Below are 21,914 nucleotides of genomic sequence, written 5' to 3'. Positions count from 1 at the left end.
GCACAATGAATTATCTCCTACAAACAGGAATGACTAGAGGAAAGCAGTCCAGGATGAGTATTGCGCATCCTCAAAGGCTACAAGTATTAGCCTCCTTTGAGTTCTTTCCTCCAACCTGCTTTGAACATGGCTGCCAACCTAAAGGTCATAAGATGCCATGAGAAGTCCAAATTCCAGGAAAAAGAGAGAGAGAGAGAGAGAGAGAGAGAGAGAGAGAGAGAGAGAAATCCAAAGGTGCTCCTCCTTTCTCTTTAGGTCCCTTTATAGAGATTTCCTGAAATCCCACCCTTGGCTGTCCACCTGCATCTCAGTGGCCACACCTAGATGCAAACGAGGCTGGGAAATGCTGCCTTTTAAATGGGCATATTGCCAGTCCAAATAAAAGCAGGGCTCTGTCACTAACAAAGAGGAAGGTGGATTCTGAAGAAGCAAGTAACAATTTCTGGTACTCACCCCAGAACAAGCATTTAGTTGTCAAGGGAACAAAGAGGCATGATTGTTAAACCTGTGCTGAGCCACCTTTTAGTATCCAGACCAAGTTCTGTGGTTGAGAGACCTGCTAAATGCTGAGATCCTCATCTTCTTTATTCCCTTCTCTCTTCTTAAAGTAAATCCTTACTTTTAAAATAAAAAAAATACGTTACCCTGATTTCTTTTCTACCTAAAAGAAACTACATAACACAGAGCCCCAGTTTTGAACATGTATGTAGCACATAGCACAATAGATACCTAGTAAACTGAAATGAATTCCATGAAGAGTCAAGTCACATGGCTCTATTGCTCACCTACTCACTCTCTGTCTGGCCTGACTTTTTAGACACATAACCTCAGAATACAGGGCTGAGGTTATTGTGGTTGTTTTTCACCAGGATTTTGCAAATGCTTTTTTTTCCCTAGTCCTAGGGACCAAACAAAGTCATCATTGAGAGCAAGCACTTAGATGCTTTCTGACTTGTGGGTCACACTGGATCCCCAATTACTTTAGTGTGTAGGTTAAAGAATGATTATCCTTTGTTGATTTAATGGCCATGTCACCAATGATTTTTTACAGAAAATGGGGGCAACAGAGACTAAAGCCACCAATTCCCTGCATGGCACTCCTGAATCTACAAGTTCCGTTTAAAAAGCTCTGATCATAAACATGGAGCACGAGAGAGTGAAAGAGAGCTGGCCATAGCTAACCAATTTATTCTTAGGACAATAGGAGATCACTATGGACTGTCTTCATGCAGGAAATGGAGCTGGGGAGCAAAAGGGCTGCCTGTCTGCAAAAAGTGTATAGAGAGAAAAATAATGAAATTAATCTACATTAACATTCTAGATTATACATTTTCAAAGGCCAAATCTTAGTTGTCCCTACCTACTTAATAAATGTTTATCAAATTAAATGACAACAATACTTCAAATCTAAAGAATCAGATTTATAGGTTTATTTAAACAACTCCAAGTAGACAGGTTTAACTTCACTATGTGTGAATAAACCCAGACTTTCCCTAAAGTAATAATCTCAATCCAATCCATTTTATTTGTTTAACCATGTTAAATATAATTTTCAATCAAAATTGACTAGTTATTATGGTGGCTAAAATAGAGGTGAAGCCGTTTTCAGAGTTTAGTATTTATTATCATATAGGCAATGATTTTAATTTAATTAATCTCAAGAATTTATATATAAAATTAATTTTATTCAAAAGCAAATTAATGGTTTATATATAAATAGGACCTTCCATGCCTCTAAACTTCAAAGAATATCAAAATGGGAAAAATCAACAAAGTTAGGGCATTTGTCCACCTAGATATTTGGAGGAAATTTAGAAATCAAATTAAGGTTATATGCAATAAAGTTGCAAGGTTCTTATACACAGTGATATCTGATTTTAAATCCTAAGTGGGTTTCTTCTTTATACCATCTTTTAAATTAAAAGAATAAATTTTGTGGTAAAAGCACTAAAAAGTTACTCTCTTAGACAATTTCTGGAATGCAATACAAGATTATTAACTATAGTTGTCACATGGAACTTTATACCATTTTACTTACATCTCCCTACTCTCCACCCATGGCAGCACCTTTCCACTCTCTATTTTTATATATTTGACATATTTTTGAGTCCACATATAAGTGAGATCTATGTAAGAGGGTAGGTGTGTTAATTTGCTTGACAATAGTAAGCTTTGCATCACATGTAAATATTTCAAAACCTCATGCTGTATACCTCAAATATATGCAATTATTTTAAGAAGTAGAAAATAAAAAGAACAAATTGGTGGTGTGATTTTTGTAAAATAAATACTTCATCTAATCCTTCCTATAAATAATTTGTCATGAAATCTGGGTTTATCAGAGTTGAAGATTCTTGACATTCAGCAAGTGCGTCTCCACACCAGTTGTGTGCTAGGATGTATGATATGGCGATTAACCAAGCAGTCTCTGCTTGCTAATTCAATCTCATGCTCAATGCAAGGTTTTCTTCTTTGTTCCATATGAAGACCTCCAAATGCAGTCTTCCACAAAGCAGACCAGTCCATGTATGGACAAGCCAAGCTGAAAGGTGGCCTTCCTTTTGTTGTGTTTCTCTGAACCCCTGTACACCCTCTTCTTAACACTGATTGTTTCTTCTAGAAACTCTCAAGGAACCAAATTTCCTCTTCAAAATATATCAAACGGATGAAAACACAAATCAAACTCTTTCCCTTATATGTCCCCTCCAGGCCACATCCCCAATGCCCTTAACTGTATAATTAAACAGACTTGCAGTCTTTTCACCAGTCACATTATCAAATCCATCAAAGACCCTGTTAAAAATGCAATCCTCAGAAGTGGTCACAAATTCCCATATCTGGGAAGGAATGGCATCTGATGGAAGAAAATGCATTGTAGCTATCATGTCCTTTCATCTGGAATCTCTATTAATGGAATCCATGTTTATATTAGCAATTTCTTATAACCATGACTCATTATTGGTTCATTTTGAATTCTGTAGTCCTTATAACTCCCAGATTATTTTCACATACAATGAACATCAAGTTAATTCTCTTACAACAAATGGTTTTCTAATTGGGTGACAGGCATTTGTAAAATCCAAATATAAGATTTGCCCTTTGATCACGAGTTTTAGTCTAGCCCAATTCTACCATCAACAATAGTGGCCAGATCTCCCAACTTAATTTCATCCACAATTTGATAAGCACACTGTATGTGTCTTCCCTTGCCATCCAGGATATGATCTAAAACAAGAGGACCTAGAGACCATGAGATGAACAACCTTTCTCAAAATTGACGTTGATATATTTCTCAGTGTTTCTGAAGCTAGGTGTCAATAGTTACAAATCCCCTTGACTTCACTGTTGTGGATCTTAAAATTCCCCATAATGAAACACTACTAAATGTCTTGCTAAGTTGGGACATAACTTGTCTATGACATCCTCCTGATACCTCTATAGTAACTCCATAAAAAGGGAAAAATGTTACTAGTTCATCTTCACAGCTTTACAACATCACAATCACTTTCCTGTGATAAACTTTTATGATAACATTCCATGAAAATGACTTGATGAAGACTCAGTGAATGTCATTCTCCCTGGAAATGTACATTAGGAAAACATTCACTCATTTTCAACATTAAATGTAGGAACTTCACCACATGTAGGTAACCTTTAGTAAGGAATCTTAACTTTTTAAAAGTTGTCTGAAGAGCGATACTATATTAAATGTGAAGTGTGGAAGAGGGAAAAATTTGAGCAGGAATCAGAAGCAATGAGATTCCCGGGTCCTGGATTTATTATTTATTTTGAATTCTTAATATCCATAATCAAACATTTTGATTACAAAAAAAACTCTATACCCTTGAATCATAATAATATCGAATGATAAACTCATCAGTAAAATAATACTTCAGAGCTTACCAGTATGCTATATTGAGTATCCCAGTTCCATCTAGGTTAAACGAAGTCATTTCTCCAGTTTTGTTTCTTATTCTAAAAAAAAATAAAATAAAATAAAACTAGACAATCTTTAGTCTAGGTAGCACATATAGAGTAAAGGGTAAAAGGAGAGTGACTTTACCTGATTGGTGAGTTTGGGAAAGGCACAGGGCAAGGTAGCTCTTCCCATTCTTTTCCCCTTCCTTTCAAGAGCCAACCTGAATACAGAGAATACAGAATCTCAATCACTCCCCAGATGGAGGGAGGTGTGTGGGCCAGGTGTAAGTTTTATGTCATGTGTATTTATTGCTTCACAAGTAAAAATAGTATCTTTTTTAACCAAATTAAAATAATTTCTCTGGGGGAAAAAAGAGAGAAAAGGGGAGCAAAGCAGGTGTGCTGAATGTCTTTGCCTAGGTCTTGTCCTACCTGACACCACAGGATTAGGAGAAAGGGAAAAGTTTTTTTTTGTTTGTTTGTTTTTTAGTATTCATAGTGTTTCTAGGAGGGTAGTCTGTATAATTTGGGAGTCTAGTGTTAGGAAGTCTCCAAATCCTGGAGATACATCCCATTTTCCCATATAATGGTAATCAGTAGAGAAAGAAATAGATAAGAACATCTAATCTCCAAATGCCAACCCCTTTGTCTTATGTCTTGATTTGTTCAGAGGCCCAGGCATAGAACAGAGGTGTTTGTTTTCAGGACCATCAAACATAAAATTTATAACAATTGATTTGGAAAGGGAGTTCCCCGACTAAGGATGCCTGTTAGAGAAGTCCCAGGACAAGGCAAAAATAATTCCTTTCTAGCAACCCTGCTCTACTCAGCCATGGACTAGAAGCAGCCCAAGGAAAGTGTGGCCCTTGTGTGAATGCCACAGTGGGTCCACACGTGTGACAGCTGGAGCTGTCAGTGGTTCTTCCCCATGAGTCTTCTTTCTTATTCTTTATCCCAATTGGTCTTAAATTTCATGAGACTGATGTGTGTACATGTTTGTGTGTGTGAGTGTATAACTTAATGGAGGTAGAATGAATATGCACAGGTTTCTACATAGAAATATATTTTGTAGTTCAAATAAAATTATACAGATATAATGTATCTTATGTTTTTCATGTAAGCATTACATGTACTTAGTATTCACACATTAAAATATAGAGATAGATTAAGCTGTATCAAGTTATGTTGCAACTGGAAAAACCCTCATACACGATCACACAAACACAGAGACGTAGATTCAACTTTTTAATGTTTTTATTGGTACATTATAATTGTACATTAGATTCAATTCTTTTTTATTTTTTTAGTTGTGGATGGAACAATACCTTTATTTTATTTACTTATTCTTACTTGGTGCTGAGGATCAAACCCAGTGCCTCACATGTGCTAGGCAAACACTCTACCACTGAGCCACAACCCCAGACTGATTCAATTCTTAATATGGCCATTTATCAAATTTTTATAGAATTTATGAGGGGAATATAAGAGAGAATATGTGAAAGTGCCTTGTAAATTGGAAGGCTGTAACATGTTAATTATTATTATGCATTTACCATTCCACCAGATGCTGACCTACTTCCATGAGTCTCTGTCCAACATGCCCTAAATGGATTTACACCTAACAGGTTAGAAACCAAAAGAACTAAGGGCACAGAGCATGATAAAAGCATAGCATAATCATTAAAATAAGTGGATGCCACAGGCCCAAGTTTATATTTCTCAAGAACTAGTGGACCCACAAGTTGTATACTAGTTATGGAAATGAGTCTACCCCTAAAGACCTAGAATAGAAACAAAGAAAATTTAACTAAAATTAATAAAATCAGGTGGGCTTATAATAACTCTAGTCCCTGCTGAAACCCCAGCTTTGATATGAAGTGATATCTTTGTTATTCTACAGGGAATTGTGAATTCTCCTTATTCTTGATCTTGACCTTCAGTCATTGTCTTGCTCTTTATCGCTTCTGAGACTGCTTAAGAAATTCTGGGATATGTCTTAATACAAGTCACAGCCTTTCAATACACAATCAGAGTTAAACTGTTAAGTGCAGACTCCCTTAAACTCATATTAAAAGGTACAAAACTGATACTGGAGCCTCTCTGGACAATGGTAGTGTTTAGCGGACATGTCCCACATGCTAGGGACAAGGGACAGATTGGGAGAGAGAGAGAGAGAGTATACTTGAGAAAACTCAGTTCCTAAACACAAGAAGCAGGTGAAGTAGTCAGTGAGGACTGGGTGGAAGAGATCTTTGCATGCTGCTGCAGTTTAAACATAGTGTGAGTGTGTCCCCCACAGTTTATATGCTGGGAAATTGGTCCCCGGTGTGGTGATCTTGAGGTGTTAGAGACCTTAAGAGGTGGGGCCTAGCAGAAGTTGGTTGGGTCATTGGAGGCACCACCTTTAGAAAGAATCAATATCATTCTAAGTTGTTATGAAAAGAGTAAGCTTGGACCCTGAATCCCTCTTGGTGTGTGACTCTGCTCTCCCTATCACAGGATCTCATCAGGATGTCATCCTCCATGTTGTGAAATAGACAAAAGGCTCTTAGAGGCTGAAGCATTAAGGCTGCCCAATCTTAGACTTTCAACCTCCCAAAGTGTGAGCTAACTAAACTTCTTTACTTTATACATTACCCAGCCTTAGGTGTTTCTTATAGCAACAGAAAATGGCCCAATACAACCATTTTCACAGCAGCATTATTCACAATAGTCAAAAATTAGAAGCAACCCAAGTATCTTTTAACAGAAAAATGGACAAACAAAATGTTGTGGATGTGTGTGCACACCAGTAATGGAATATTATTTAGCCTTAAAAAGGAAATTCAAACCTATACTACAAGATAAAATAAAACTTGAAAACACTGTGATAAATAAAATAAGCTAGAATCAAAGAGACAATTACATGAAACCACTTAGATGAGGTACTTAGAGTAGTCAAATTCATAGAGAAAGTAGAACAGTGGTTGCCAGATGGGAGGGAGGTACTGCTAATGGGTAGAGTTTCCGTTTATAAGATAAAAGAGCTCTTCAGATGGATGGATGTGATAGCTGCACAACAATGTGAATGTATTTAATAATGCTGAACTTAAACATGGTTAAGATGGTAAGTTTTATGTGTATTTATCACTTCACAAGTAAAAATAGTATATTTTTTAACCAAATTAAAACAACTTCTCTCGGGGGAGAAAAGGGGAGCAAAGCATGTGTGCTGAATGTCTTTGCCTAGGTCTTGTCCTACTTGACACCAAAGGGTTAGGAGAAAGGGAAATGAGGTGTTGTTGGGTTTTTTTTTTCAGTATTTATATACATTAAATTATTCATGCTAATACTATTACATGAGAACCTGAAATCTAAGCAGATTTGTTAAATGTGCATTAAAATAACAGAAATATAAACATTTGCTACTCAGAATATGGTCTGAAGACAAGCAGCAGCAGCATCTGGGAGTCTGTTAGAAATGCAGAACCTGAGGCCCACCCAGGCCCAAGGAATCTGAATCTGCATCTTATCAAGATTCCCAGGGGATTCAGTTGTCCACTAAAGTTTGAGAAGCACTGTTGTAAACTTATGATAACTGCAAACACAGCAAAAAGAAAATAACTCTTGAGGGTTGAAATGAAAGGAAAGTAAGTCATTAAAGCTGTATTAACTGTGAGTTAAGATGAAGAAAATGTGCGTGTTTTACTATTTTTCATGTTCTCAAAAATGATTAAAGCTGAATCCACTTTTTGTCTTTAACACAGAAAATGCTTAAACTGAACCACAGGTTTGATTTAATATGTCAATGACAGTGTTCTTTGAAGACTAGAGTCACTCTCAATGAAGAGAAATGATTTTAAAAAAGCAGAGCCAAGTACAAAGCTCTTACTAAGCAGCTGATGGTAAATTTGGTAGGTTTGAAATTCTAAGAACTCATCATTACAGCAGAACTAATGCATGTGTGCCAATAAATGTGCCAGGAAAAGTACTGACCCTCAGAAACATGCAACAACAATACAATTCTGGTCACTAGTAATGTGAGAGAAACCACTAATACCCACAGCCAACTGGATTCACTTAATGGGATTGAAATGATATGGAGACAGAGCAGAAAAGAAGCCCCAATATGTTCATCGAATATAAAAGGAAAAAATGTCAAATATGAATATTCAAAAATATAAATATGGAGTAAGAAAGAGAGAAAATCCATTTTGGGGTTAAGAAGGACTTCTTGTTGAGATTTTTTTTAATGTGGTCTTATTCTTTTTTCTTTTTTTAATACTTTTTAGTGTTGACAGACCTTCATTTTATTCATTTATTTATATGTGGTGCTGAGAATTGAACCCAGTGCTTCACACATGTGAGGCAAGCACTCTACCACTGAGCCACAACCCCAGCCTCTAATGTGGTCTTATTCTAATGTGTTTCTCCTCATTCCCTCTGAATCAGTGTGATTCAATACTGCTTACATTTAACATTTGACACAAAAAATAAATGTCCAGTTTTTGTCGAAAAATGAGGGACTATATAGATAGAGCAGAGATGACCAGGAGGGGAAATTGGAGTTAGATTCTCTAACACCAGAGCATACTTGGCTGGAAAACACTTTTCCACTTAATGATAATCTTCAACAGTTATTGGAATCTCAGTCTGCTTTCATTTTCTCTCCTCTGGCAATGGTCCCTTCATTCTGGCATTTGCAATAGTAAAAATAAATAAAATTGACTCAACAAAACTGCATATTATTTTACAAGTACAGACTGAAAATCAACTTAACGGTTGGTTTGTTGTTTTTGAAATTGATGCTAATTTTAAGCAACAAGTCAGAGAACCCCTAGAGGTTTACGTGAGCTCATCAGTAGCAAAATCATATTTAAATAATTTTATGTGTTTTCAAGAGCAAGAAATAAAATCTTTAAACTGCTGAGCACTTGGCACACTCCACACCCCACCCCTCCTCCACTTCAGTGTTCTTGTTACCCAGGCCTGCCTCGTACAACAATAAAGGTGAGATATTTGGCTCTTTGCTTTGTATACTGAGATGACTAAGATATCTTAGAACTTGATTTAGGATCCACAGGTGAGATCTTAAAGGATGAATTTAATACTCTTATAAATGTCTTTTCTTCTTTCATCACTCATGATAAAACGAGTAACATTAGTTAACATTTTGTTGAGAAAAACAAGAGGGTAACAAGGAACATAAAACAAAGAAGAAAAAGTGTAAGACTCGAGAAGCCACCCTCATGCTGTGATAAACATCTGCAGGCTTCAGCAACTGTCAGCTGAAGCAACTGAAATAGACAATGTTTGTATGTCAGAAGAAAATTACACCGAAATCCTGTGACACTGGTGTCAATGCAAAGGCATAAAGCTGGTACCCAGGGAGCAGCTGAGTTGTGCCTGAGCCTGACTCTATATGCCCATTATCACCAACCTTTCTCAAACAGTAGACTAACACAAGAGCCGAGAAGAGGTTTGGCACCACCATGGGCTGAACTGATGGCACCCAACAAGAGAATCTGCCTTGTGGCCCCCTAGTGACCTGCAATCATAGACTGTTCAAAGGAACCAGAAATGTTCAAATAGATGTTTCTTTCCTGAAAAGGAGGATTGAGGGCTCTCACACACCAGCCATAGCAGAGAAACCAAGACCCAGTTAAAAGAAATCCATTCCAAGAACCCGCACCGTCACAGAGATGAGACGTTACACTTGATTTTCCTTCAAATTAATTTCCTTCAAATTTTCCTTCAAATTAATCAACTATATGAAATTACTATTCTATGAACATGAAAAAATGCAAACAGCCCTAACACTCTCCTTAAAGTTATTTTGTCCTGTCTTGTACAGCTAAACTTATATGCCCTTCAAAACACAAAGCTAGGTTTGGAGATGAAGTTCAGTGAGCTGAACTTTAGCCTGGCATGTTCAAGGATCCTTCCCCACCAGCACACACACACACACACACACACAAAAAAAAAAAAAAAAAAAAAAAACGTGCAAAGCTAATGCATTGTAAGAGTTTTCCTGGGGGCCCAGTGATCAGTAAGAGCACTGGAAAATACATAGAAACATAGAAAAATAAAGAACACATTTCATAAACAGTCGCTTTTTCATTTAGGCAGAAACAGCTATTTGCTTCAGCAAACATTGGGTCTTTTAAAAGATAGTGTCAACTTTATTGCTTTATGAAATGCTGTGTAAAGCACAGAACTTTACAATTTGCACATTAAGCAATGTCCATCTTTAAGTTTAAATATATTTATGTGTTAAGAAAAGGTACATGCATATGAATATATAGAATTTTTAGAAATCATCATCACTTACATTAGAAATTTCTTTACACAAACATTTTAACTTTAAAAAAAAAAAAAAGCACATGGCAAGGACTGAGATTGCAGAAAATCCAGCTTTCCACTTAAGCAGCCTTTCACTGAGACACATGAGTGATGGCAGACGAAGGCCTCTTGAGAATAGACTCAACAGAAAATGACAGCGGTTCATTCACTGAGAGTTTTGTTCCAACCTGTTTAGCTACAAAAAGGTCCTTTGCGCACCTATCTATTGTCAATGTGTACTTCTGGCTCTCCTTGACCAAACATTCTCTGTGTTTCTTTGGGGTCTCTTCAAAGGCCTCTTTGACAAATGGTGTTTTCAACTCAGGACCTGATTTGTCATTAAGCGTTTGCTGGAATAATGAATGGAATGGATTATGTTTAAGTGGCAGAGGGTGCCTGCTGTTTTCTTTGCTGATCTTGGTTAAGACGTGCCCTTGAGCTGCCAGGGAGTCCACATCAACAATGGGAGAGAAATTCCGTTGGGGTGGGGAGAAGGCAGACCTCTCTGGGACAACCTGGTGACCCTGAAGGTCACTTCTAGAGGTCTGGACCTCGGGCGTGTGTGGCAGCACAAGGGAACCCTCCAGTTTGGGTGGCATCATGTCGTGTTCTGCACTGAGTCCATCCTGAACCCGTGCTCCCTTCAGGTCCCAGCTGGCCCCAGGTTTCAGGGCTTGAACTGAGGTGGTAGCATTTAGCAGGCATTGCTGGTAGAGGAGAGTGTCACTAATGGGGCCACACTTGGGCCAAACTAAAAATCGGGAGGACAGGGGGTACTGTCTATATGTCGTGGCCACACTGACATTAGAAGAAATTAGTTCCATATTCCCAGACCCTGAATACTGCATGGTGAGATCAAGGCAGGTGGGCAAAAAATTGCAGAAGTCCTTGTTGGGCGGTTCCCCTGGGGTGGGGCTGTAGGCACTTTTGTAGGAGTTGTATTCAGGTCCAGGCACCATGCGGTTGGGCAGGAACAAGGCAGCAGCTTGGGAAGTTTCCAGCATCTCCCTCTCTTTATATTCTCTCTCCAGCATAATGTTCTCCAACTCTTTGTCAGCAAAGGCCCTTCTTTTCCTCATCCTGTCACTAACTGGGGGAGGTAGAGGTAGGGTGCCTCCTAGGTAGGTCTCCGCTGTTATGGGGCGATAGCCTAAAATAAGCAAACAGTGCACAGGGTAGAGATTAACAACTAGGAAAGAAAATTCTGAAAATCCAGAAGGCAAAAGAAACACCACAAACCAGCAGAACAACTATCTCTATGTCACTAATATTCTTATACAGAAAGCAAAACTATAGGTTCGATTTCAAATGGGTCTCTTTGGGAAAAGGATATTCATATTACAATTTTTCATTACTGTTGTTTTGTTGGTATAGGTTTGTTTTCTTTGACAAGTGTACATTATTAACTGAGATTTTAATATTCTTCCCAGATCCCTGCATAGTAAGAGACAAAGCTGACCATCTGGCTTCAGTATTTTATTTTCCATGTCACCTTTTTTCACTATTAAAAAAGATAGCTATACCTAGAGCTGATGTCACTTTTATTTTCTAAAGATGACTCATATGTACACATTGATACAGTTGTAGAATAATCCAAGGAGAACTAGGAAAAAAAGAGAAAGAAAGAAAGTTAAAGGACATTAGTGAGGAGAGAAAGAAAAAAAAAAGACTTAAGAAAACAGAGAAGCATAGAAAATTGAAAAGAGCTGTTAACTAGCCCAACACGCTTTGCAGTGAACAATTTAATCATGCCTTCCCCTGACTACGAGTATAAATAAAGCAAAACAAAACAAAATGAGGGGGGAGGGAGCAATATCCCCTGCTATACTGAAAATAATAGGTTTAAAGCATTTTTTCCCAAGCTCCAATAAGGTTGGCCAGATACCAAAACAGGTGAACAAGTTATCATTAGAACACAGATTAAGCTATTGCATATTACGTGAAGAAAGACAAAGTCAAAAACAAAGATTAGTATAATATAAATAGAATTCCTGATAGCATAAAACATTTGAGCATTTCATCATCCTCAGACACCACTATCAAGTTTGTTTGAAGAATCCATTGTGATATTAGTGTTTACATAGTGACAAACCCATCATACTCATTTGCAAATAAAATAAAATTTGAAAATTAATGTTTCCATTTCTATGCCAAGTGTTTGCCAGGAAGTTATTTACTTAAATTTACTATTCCATGTAAGTCCTCAAACTTCTCAAGTTGCTTTGGCAAAATTTCAATTTACCAACGTGCTCCTCCCTATGGTTTGTATACATCTGTTTACCAAATTCATACTTAATTCATGAGAACCCGCTCTAAGGTCAGAAGTGCACAACACAGGGTGAGACAGGAACAAACTTTAAAACTTATCCAGAACCAACCAAATTCAGAAGTTACACAAAAAAATGCAGAACTCAAATATCTACCTCAAGAAAAACAAATCAACTTTTCAAGGAGAATTTTATGAAGAAGCAAAATATAAGGTAATATATAGTTAAATTTAAAGAAAGTATATAGAAAATGGCGAAAGATAGTCATGGTATTGCTTAGCATGTCAAAAGATAAATTTCATATCCAAATAAAGAATTTTTTAAAACAAGCAATATTTTTTAAATTAACATATCGTTAGGCTTTAGACAGAATGAAAGCCTGACAAGAGTTACAGATTTCACTCTACTTAGTTTAAACCTCTACTCTAATTGTTTGATTCAAAATCTTTTTTAGATTCTACAATCTTGACCATCAAAGACAAGAAAATGAAGTGTGGAATATTACCAATATACCTAGAAAGGAAAATTGCACATTGAAAAGTGGTGGAATCTGATGTTGAGACCCAGACTAGAGGTCCTTATTGTCCATGGGTAGCTGTTAAACTCACTCTGTACATTTAGCTCCTGCTACAACTAAAGAAAGTATATGTGTGTGTGTGTGTGTGTGTGTGTGTGTGTGTGTGTGTATATATATATATATATATATATATATATATATATATATATACGTGCACGCACAGAAAAAGAGAATTTCTTTCTTTGCAAAACATCTGCCCCCAGGATCACTTGGTGGTATGTCTTTGTACATCCCTCTCACACTGTTACAATTTCATGTCTTCTATCTTAACCATTAACTATTAAGCAGATGACAAAATTATTAGGATTATTAAACTGATGGTGACTAAAAACCTTGGCAGGTACACTAGATTTATTTTTCTATATCCTGGTTTCCTTCCTAGAGGAAAACTTACTAGTAAAAAGTGTCTTCTCAGATAGCTCCTGCAGAGGTTAATAAATATGTCATATGCCTGAGCAATGAGAGTCACTCAACTTGGTTTAAAAAGTTGAAGGATAATTTGGCATTACTTTACCTTCTAAAATGCTTTTGGCCAGCAAACTAGGTGCCCTAACTTGCCTCTGGTACACTGCTTTGCGTTCAAAATTATTCTGTTTCCCGGAAAGCCCCTTCTTGTCCTGTAAACACAAGAAACAAAATAATACCCTGAAAGATTTTGTGAGAAAGAGAAGGGAGAGGGAAGGGGTATCAGAAAGGCATTTAGAAACCCTTACCAGCCTGAATATATTTATTTTGTCATCCCATGGTTTTTTTTAAAAAAAAAGATTCCAAACAAATTAATATCAGCACCCCTAGGCAAGGAGGTGGAGGCTATCTCTGAAACCGACAACTGGTGAGCAGGACTCCAGAAATCTACCAGAATCACTCACAGACTCACCCCAAAGAATACCTGTGACCAGAAGTGAGGGGAGGTGAAATCCATAGTGAAGAGACAGTAGGAGCCCTGCTTGAAGAGTATTCTGCGCACCCAGTGGGCCCAGGGACAGGATTGGGCAATAATGCGGGATGAGTTTCTCTGAGAAATAGGGTAGGAGGGGTGGAGTGCTGGGTAGTGCTGAGGAAAGTCAGAATTTCCAGAGTCTGGTTGTAAATGCCATTTTGTTCACTGGGCAACTGGGGTGCCCTTGAAAGCTCCCAAAACTTTTGGAGGCCGCTGAGGAGATAAGATAAGGGTACCCTCTCACTCAGCCCTCAGGTCACCATCAAGTCAGTGAGATTCCAAGCCCTTCCACGCCCGCATCCAATCCAGTGGGCGGCAGGGAAGTACAGGAATGGAGGGCCCGTGATGAACCATGCCCAACACCGGAATGATCGAACCCCATGGTGGTCCTGACTGGCTTTGGTATGTATGATGTCCCACTTGCCAGTCCCTCTCCACCAAAAAAGTAAAATAAATTTCTCCTATGGGCTGAGGATGTAGCACAGCGGTAGAACGCTTGCCTAGCATGCGAATAGTAGGTTGGATTTCCTGCACAGGCTCTGGGGTGAGGAGGTGTCAAAAAGCTGGGGAAGGCCTCGCTCAGGCTGAGCATTCCAAATGCAGGGACCCTGAAGATAACACTGGCTGTCCTCAAAACCGGAGCCGCAGTGGTGGGAGGCCGCTCTGGTTCTTTGGCAGTTTGCATAAACAGTAGCTGCGGGCATCTAACTTCCCAAGCACCTTTCGTCTCTTCTGTAACCCGCGTAGCAAGCTCTTTCCAAAAGCTAATTAACAGTGGAAGCACTACCCGCACGCACAGCTTGCTATGTGTATTATTCCTCTAGGCTATGCGCACTAGGAGTACACGAAGAATTGTTCCGCGTGACAACCACTCTCTTCCCCCTCCCTCGCCAGAACATCACCAAAATTAACTTTAAAATGTAAAAAACAAAAATGAAACGATTTTCTCATAATGATTCAAATGGGCCTAATTATTTTCAAGGTGTCTATATTTATCTCTATGTCTTCTTCCTTCTTAATACAAAAATTTTCTTTTACCCCAAGTTTCTCAGTGATGACCGGCGCTATCCCTACCTCCTTCCCAATCCTACAGACCAATGTGAGCAGAGTTGTCCCCATCACCCTTCCGCAGAAGAGCCCGGCGCCCCGACGCCCTGGGCCAACACCGAGGAAGTGTCGTGTCCCTTTCGAACAAGATTTTTATCGTGGCCCGAGACGCACAGGGGAAGCGCGCCCCGGGTCTGGTGGGTACGCACCTCAGTGGCCTGCTGCCTCCGGAGCGCCACCTGGGCGGCCATGACGCGCTGGCGCTCCACCACCAGCAGGCAGTTGGCGCACTGGCAATCTCGCCAGCGGCAGAATCGCTTGTGGCCCTTGAGACAGGACACCACGCCGTGGTTTCGGCAGCGCGCGCACTTGGGCGTGCGGCTCAGCTTACGCGGTTCCACACTGCCGCCCGCGTTCGCGCCGCGTTCTACTGCCCTGGCAGGGACTGGAAGGGCCTGAGGCGCCGGGGGCGGCCGGGGCAGCAGTCCCCGGTGCAGTTCCGACTGGCCCGGCACCCCCGGGGACGCCCCAGCCTCCTCGCCGTCGCCCTCTTCTTCCGCGTCGTCGTCCTCCTCATCATCTTCCTCATCGTCCTCGCCATCCCCGTCCGCGGGTGACGGGCTGGGCCCGGGCGGCGTTGTTGGCGGTGCCCCGCAGCAGTCCTCCTCCATCTCCAGGCTCTCCACGTCAATCTCCCAGTCCCCGGCCCCTGGGCCTGCCTGCCGGTCGGCCATTGCGCGCGGTGCCTCGCTTGGCTCAGCTGCGCACACTCTGGGGAGACACAAATAAGCCCAAAAACCCACCTGCGGCCATCAGGGACCATCCCTGAGATTTTCCTGAGTTTCAGGTTTACAGTTTTTTGTCTGCCAACCTATCGCCTTAATGTACCCTGTCCTCTACATGTCTCTCACATGTCTGTCTTGTTATCTCTAGGGGTCCCAGGGATCTGCAACCAGCAAGGATTATATTTTGTTAATTCCAAGTACTCTGTGAGCACCCGACCTTTCACAGTGACCCTCTTTGGCTTAATATGACTTTCTGCATAAGTAAGTCCCTGAATAATTCACTGACTCCAACCACGTATGTATTGTGTCCAACTAGGCCAATTTAGGCCACTTGTCAAGCTTTCCCATACCCTACAAGCATGGCCATAGTGAATATAAGAACATTGATGGAATAATTAGTTTTCTTTTGATTACAAAGAACCCTTCAGATCTACCACTCCATGCTTCCCAAATGTCTTTCATCAACCTACAACACCACAAGTACTCCTCTGTGGACTTGAAGAGATCCTTTCATCACTCCCCTACCCCGCAAATACTCAGTTGAAAATCAACATTATGCTGTCATTAGAGCTCCAGAGAGACAACGGAAATAAAGATGCAGATGCCTTCTAGCATCAATAGTACTTGGACCGCACCGGGTTCTGTGTGCATAGGGCTTGGTCTATATCTTTAGAACAAGGCATCCAAGTAAAACAGCAAAGATAAGGAAAGATGACTCAGCCCTCCCTGACACCCCAAGCGGCATCACAACACTCACCAAGACTTTGAGGCCCCGGGCTATCAGCCGAGTCAAAAGATATCCAGCTTGGAGATCTGGTTCTCAAGCTGCAGGATGTGCATACAAGGAGAAATCAGGGTTGCACCCCTTGCCAAGAAATCGGGGGTGGGAGTGTGCTGATTGCTGGAGGCTCAGAGCCCACTGGATAGTGGGGAAGGATGAGAGATGAGAGGGGATGAGGGGAGTCAAGTCCTCAGCAACCTCGCCCGGCACATCCCGAACTCAGCGAACTTGTGTTCGGTCCTCTGCACCCTCGGGCGTTTCACTTCCCTGAGACCACTTTCGGCTTCCTCTGACCCAAGCTGGGTGGGGAAAGGTCGGACAGCCCCGGCTCGGCTCAGGTCTCCGGATCTGGGAGCGGACGCCAGCAGCTGCGTTCTGCTCGGAGCCACTCGTTTCAGTCTCCAGCCTCGGCTCCCCTTCCTTGTATTATCCACTCTGGTCCCGGAGCTTCGAGCCCTCTGATTGGCCGGATGTCAGGCGGTGTGCAAGCTAATTGGTCAAAGCTCGCCGACCCGGCGCCCTCCTCCTCCGTGCGGTAGAGGCGCTCCTCCCTGCAGAACTCTCAGCCAGAGTCGGCCCGCCGGGCCTTCGATGCAGCCGGGTCTCTGGTCCCGCAGCTAAATCTGAAGTGTGCGGACACCTGCGGGGAAGAAATCGCCATTGATCTCACCGACTAGGAAATGGGCAGAGACACCCTGTTACGAATCGCGTTGTCCACAACAGAAGGTAAAAAATAAGAGATAGAAAAAGCTAGCGTTGGTCTCTGCATTATCAGCATCTCCAGTATTTCTGCGACTCAATCACTGACCAAAGTTGGGCGCGGAGATAAGGCCACTGAAATCGGGAGCGCAGCGTCATCCTTTTTTTCTCCTGCACTAGTAAATTAACGGTTATCTTGCACCCTGGAGCCTAGTTAACGTACAAATACTTGTGGGTGTTTTGTGGGTAGCGCTGCTCCTCCTCAGGAATGCAAAATAGTTCATTAACTTTCATAGAGTTTGTTAGGCAGGTGGCCAACTCAACTACAAGTTTTTTTTTTTTCTGCTTTCAATAGCTATTACAATTAATTTTGGAGAGAATGGAAATGCACGCCTCTAAGAAATACAGTAGAGTCCTTCTAAGAATGCATTTAAACAAAGTTCTAAAAAAAAAAGAATTCCTTTGTATGCAGGAATGTATTTTTTTTAAAAAAAACTTTCTTCCGTCTCCCTCAAAAAATCCTCCATAAAAATGTCTAAAAGAAAATTAAATTTCCAACAAATCGAAAGAATTAATAAACTATTTCAATGCTGCATCCCATTTTTTAGCCAAATATTTAAAATTACATAGAAGCTTTTCTCGTTTCATCTTTAGTCAAGCCCTCTCAAGTAGGATCGGTGTAGGAAACAGATTAAGAAATTCGATGTCCTTGTACTGAGCACATACATAGTAGACTGACAATAAAAATTTGTTGGGTGAAGTAAATTGCTGAACTGCTTCTAACATTACTTTTCTATGATTCTATCAGAATGTTAGAAGTTAATCGGGCTCAGAGAAGTGGGAACAAAGGCTGTTTAGGAAAGACTGAAACTAATGCGGACAGTTGGAAAGGCAGGTATCCCCGTGCCTTTGGTGATGTTAAGTTCTTCCCTGTCCACCAGGCACTAGATTCCCATTTGTGCTGGTGCTTTTCCCCAGCGCTGCTGGCGATGCTCAAGGAGACTTATTCCTTGAGATATTTTAATCTCTCTAGGAGTCTCTCTGAGACTAATTTGGGAGCGGTGCAAGCCTGTTAGGACAGGAAACAAAAGATCACAGGAACCTTCCAGCCCTTTCCTTGGAACCACCTAATAAACACCAATGAGTTTTACCTTTTGTGTATCTCTTTAAAGGGCTTTTTTTTTTTTTTTTTTTTTACACCTCTGCTGGAGCGTGTGAATTCTTGACCACAGCAAAAATGTGTTATTATCCCTGTTCTTCCAGTGATGAACCTAAGTTCAGAAATGAGTCCTGGGTCACCCAGAGATCCAGGGGAGAGTCAAGGATTGGCTTAAGCACTTTGGTCCTACTTTGGCCTCTGCTCTGAAGTCTCAGAAACTTCTGCTGAGGAGTCCCCAGTGTGTTTGCCAGTGCATCCTTGTTTGTTCGGTTTTTGTTTTGTTTACTTCCCTGCACCACTTCTGAGTTTACCACTTGGAGTTAGGAGTGGCACCCTTGTAATATAACATGAAACTTTTTTTGTTTGTTTGCTTATCAAGTCATTCTCGTTTTTTCCATATCTCCTTGTGCTATCCACATTTCTGTCTTTAAAAACAGGCATTTCCGTGTTTCTGCCCCACAGACCTGTTGCAAGCAAACTATATACTTCCACCACCGGAGCAGATTGTATGTGCAGGGGTTGGCAAACTGAGCTTTTATTTTATTTATTGCTTTTAAGCCCAAGCATGCAGGTCAAGATGAAATCATTAACCCGCATTTAAAATTAATGTTAACAAAGTCCAGAAAAAAGACTTGCTACCTTTGGGTAACTACACTGAGGGGAAGTGGGACAGTGCAAGAAGGGAGAGAACAGAAGGAAAGACTGTTTCCTAAACTGAAAGTAAACTACTAGGTGAGCAGCCCTTGAACTAGTTCAAGCTCTAAAAACTATATAGTGAGAAAACAATAAACCGAGACAATTGAACTCAAGAGGGGAGATGGGATTGGGGTTGGGGAAGCCTAGAACAGTGGAGTTGACACCTGGGACTTGGAAAGAAAAAGAGGACAAGTCCCTGGGAATGTTCTGGCTGAGATGGGGCTAGCCTTTCCCCCTGTGTCTACTTCATGGGGCTCAGAAGTAGGGAAAGCAAATTACTAGAGCTTCCTGGAGGAGCTAGACTGGTGGCTTCCAGGTGGATGGACCCAAGAACATTTCCTGCCAGCACTCCCTCAACTCCTCAGCAAGAATCTGCAAAAGAGCGCCCGGCTGTCCACCTATCCCCCTACCAGCCTGTCCTTCCTTCCCTACACCCCCATCTGTTTCACTTGGGGGCAAGCAGCTGTAATCATGATCCTGTTGGATTACACTCCATCCTCCTTCCCTGAATGCCTCCAGAGAACCCCTCTCCCACTAATCTCTGGGAAGTGAAATGCTGTGGGGGAGGTGGGAGAGGATTTTTCCTGGGAAGAACTTCAGGATGTTGAGAAGCCACCATACTGAATTGGAAATTATGTGCCTCTTCCTTGGGGGAAAATTATAATACTTTTGATTGGACTATGAAAGGAATCCACAGTTATGCAAACTGGCTAGTAAACTAAATTCTCAGAAGAAATAGGCAGAGAGCTTGAGCTCCAGCTTGTTGTTCCATTGTCTGTGCGACCCTAGTCAGTTATTCTTTCACTCCTCAGTTGCCTCATCTGCAAAATGGGAAGGGTGCCCTTTCTTGGCCTGGCTCCTTGTAAAGACTGGGTAATAAAGAGGCTAGAATGTCTTGAGTTCTAGCTCCATTATAGACATTCCTTTCTTCATGAGGTGACAGCACTTGCAGCCTATGGAGAGCCAGGTTGCTGAATGCTTCCTGGAGCTTGACTGAAAGGAGGAGACAAAAGGGACAAAAGGACTCGGCTCTGCTCTAGAGGTCTCTTTCTTAAAAGGGGCCAAGGGGAGACCAATGATGTGTTCAGTGAAGTGCTTTTGGCTTGTAAACCGACACTATATTACAACATACAGTTCAGAGTCCCTCTTGCAAATTACCAAGCACAGGCACCTCAGTTGATTCAGTGAGTGGATCTCTGTGAGGCGGTGAGAGGGGTGGGGTTCCCCCATGCTCCCCTCTTCCTCCCCCCAACTCTCTTGATCTGCACCCCTTCCCATCTGGTGAGAACCCCTTTAGCAAGACAAGCAAGGAAACCCGAATTAAAAAAAAAAAAAAAATCAGGAGGGAGCAGAGTTCTTTTTCTTTTCTTGGTGTGACTTTTTTTTTTTCCTTTTCTCCAAACACCTCTCCAAAAATAAAAACTAATAGTAAATTAAATAAAAGGAGGAAGTGCGTTTCAAACTGTCTCCCACTCACTCATCCAACATCTCCGGACTGGCCTTGGAGCCGCGGCCCCTCTGCCCCACTCCAGCGTGCTTATGCCTTTCATGGGGCCCCGGCTGCCAGGAGTTGGGCTTGCGCTCTGCGGATTTCCAGCCAGGGCTCTGCGCCTCCGCGCGGGAAACTCAGAGCCCAGATGTCGGAGCCACTCCTTGGCCCAGGGGATGCTAAGAAGGATCCTTAACCTTTCTCTGTGCCTCCCCTTCCTCAACTGCAAAATAGAATTAGCCTTAGAGTACTTGGCAACCTGACAGGGTGACTCGCCCATGCTGAGCATTCAGTACTTGAGAGTTATTTATATTATTGTTATCATTTCATCTCAACCAACTGGCCCATACAGAGCTCCAGACTGGGGGAAATTCAAGTCCTGATTTCCTCCGGACTCCGCCCAACTGCCCAGACTCTCTGGCCTCCGAGACGCAGAAAGCGGCTGGTGGGAATCCTCCCCCCTTTCTCCCACCAGCTCAGATGCCGTGCTAAATCAACCTGCCGCAGAGCCAGGGGTGGTGACTGATGTTTAGAAACTTCTGGGCATCTTGTAGAAGGACCTTTCTGTGGCTAGTTATGGCTCTAATTTCTCCAAAGATGACCTCGAATCCACCTCCTCTCGTGGAAAGCTTCTCTTAGCATTGTACAGTCTCACGACTTTGACCGGCTGTGGATGCAGCGAAATAAATAATCCCAGATGGGACTGCAGAGATATGATTTCCCAATTTATTTTGTGTAATCAAATATACGACCTGTCACAATCAGTGGGGGTGGAGGTGAGGGAAAGGAACTTGGGGGAGATAACTGTTCTCCACTAGGCTGCTAGAATTCTCTCTTTCTCTGCATGTCCAAAAGTAAAGACAACGCACAGAACTGGGCTCTCATCTCCTCCGTGGGGAGCAGTATTTAAACCAGAGATACTGAAGACAAAAGGGACACTCTTAGTCCATGCCCTTGAATTTTCAAATGGAAGGACTCAGAGGAGTTCATGGAGGGTTTAATAAAGGGATACACAGCTCCACAGTGGTTATGGGAGACCAAGGAGGCCAGTTATTTTCCCTGGAGCTCAATGCCTTCATACAGTTTTTTTTTTTTTTTAAAGGGGCTCTTTGCAGTGGGATGTGGAGTCAGATGCATGGACGGTGAAGCAATCCTTTCTGCATATCTGAAGGGTCTATCTGCCAGCCTGCCTGCCCCAACCCCCAGGCAGCTTCCAACATCCTGCTAGGGAATGT

At 41.5% G+C, this 21,914-nt stretch overlaps 1 protein-coding gene across 3 annotated transcripts; it reads right to left on the bottom strand.

Moving 5' to 3' along the window:
- Positions 1-10,056: 10,056 nt before the first annotated feature.
- On the bottom strand, positions 10,057-17,013 carry Dmrt2 (doublesex and mab-3 related transcription factor 2). Of its 3 annotated transcripts, XM_026406457.2 has the most exons (5): positions 16,613-17,013; positions 15,280-15,841; positions 13,598-13,700; positions 11,763-11,842; positions 11,304-11,389 (listed from the first exon to the last, which is right to left on the bottom strand). In XM_026406457.2, the coding sequence occupies exons 2-4, from the start codon at positions 15,802-15,804 to the stop codon at positions 11,799-11,801; spliced, it is 672 nt and encodes a 223-aa protein (XP_026262242.1). In that variant the 5' UTR covers positions 15,805-15,841; positions 16,613-17,013; the 3' UTR covers positions 11,304-11,389; positions 11,763-11,798. The 3 variants fall into 3 exon arrangements, with proteins under 3 accessions (XP_026262241.2, XP_077653960.1, XP_026262242.1); XM_026406456.2 differs by lacking the exon at positions 11,763-11,842 and having other exon boundaries at positions 10,057-11,389; XM_077797834.1 differs by lacking the exons at positions 13,598-13,700; positions 15,280-15,841; positions 16,613-17,013 and having other exon boundaries at positions 10,057-11,389; positions 11,763-11,839.
- Between the last annotated feature and the right edge of the window lie 4,901 nt (positions 17,014-21,914).

This window comes from Urocitellus parryii, chromosome 4 (genome assembly GCF_045843805.1).
Source record: "Urocitellus parryii isolate mUroPar1 chromosome 4, mUroPar1.hap1, whole genome shotgun sequence".
NCBI lineage: Eukaryota > Metazoa > Chordata > Mammalia > Rodentia > Sciuridae > Urocitellus > Urocitellus parryii.
Note: the sequence above shows the minus strand (reverse complement) of the source record. Positions and strands in the feature narration are given on the sequence as shown.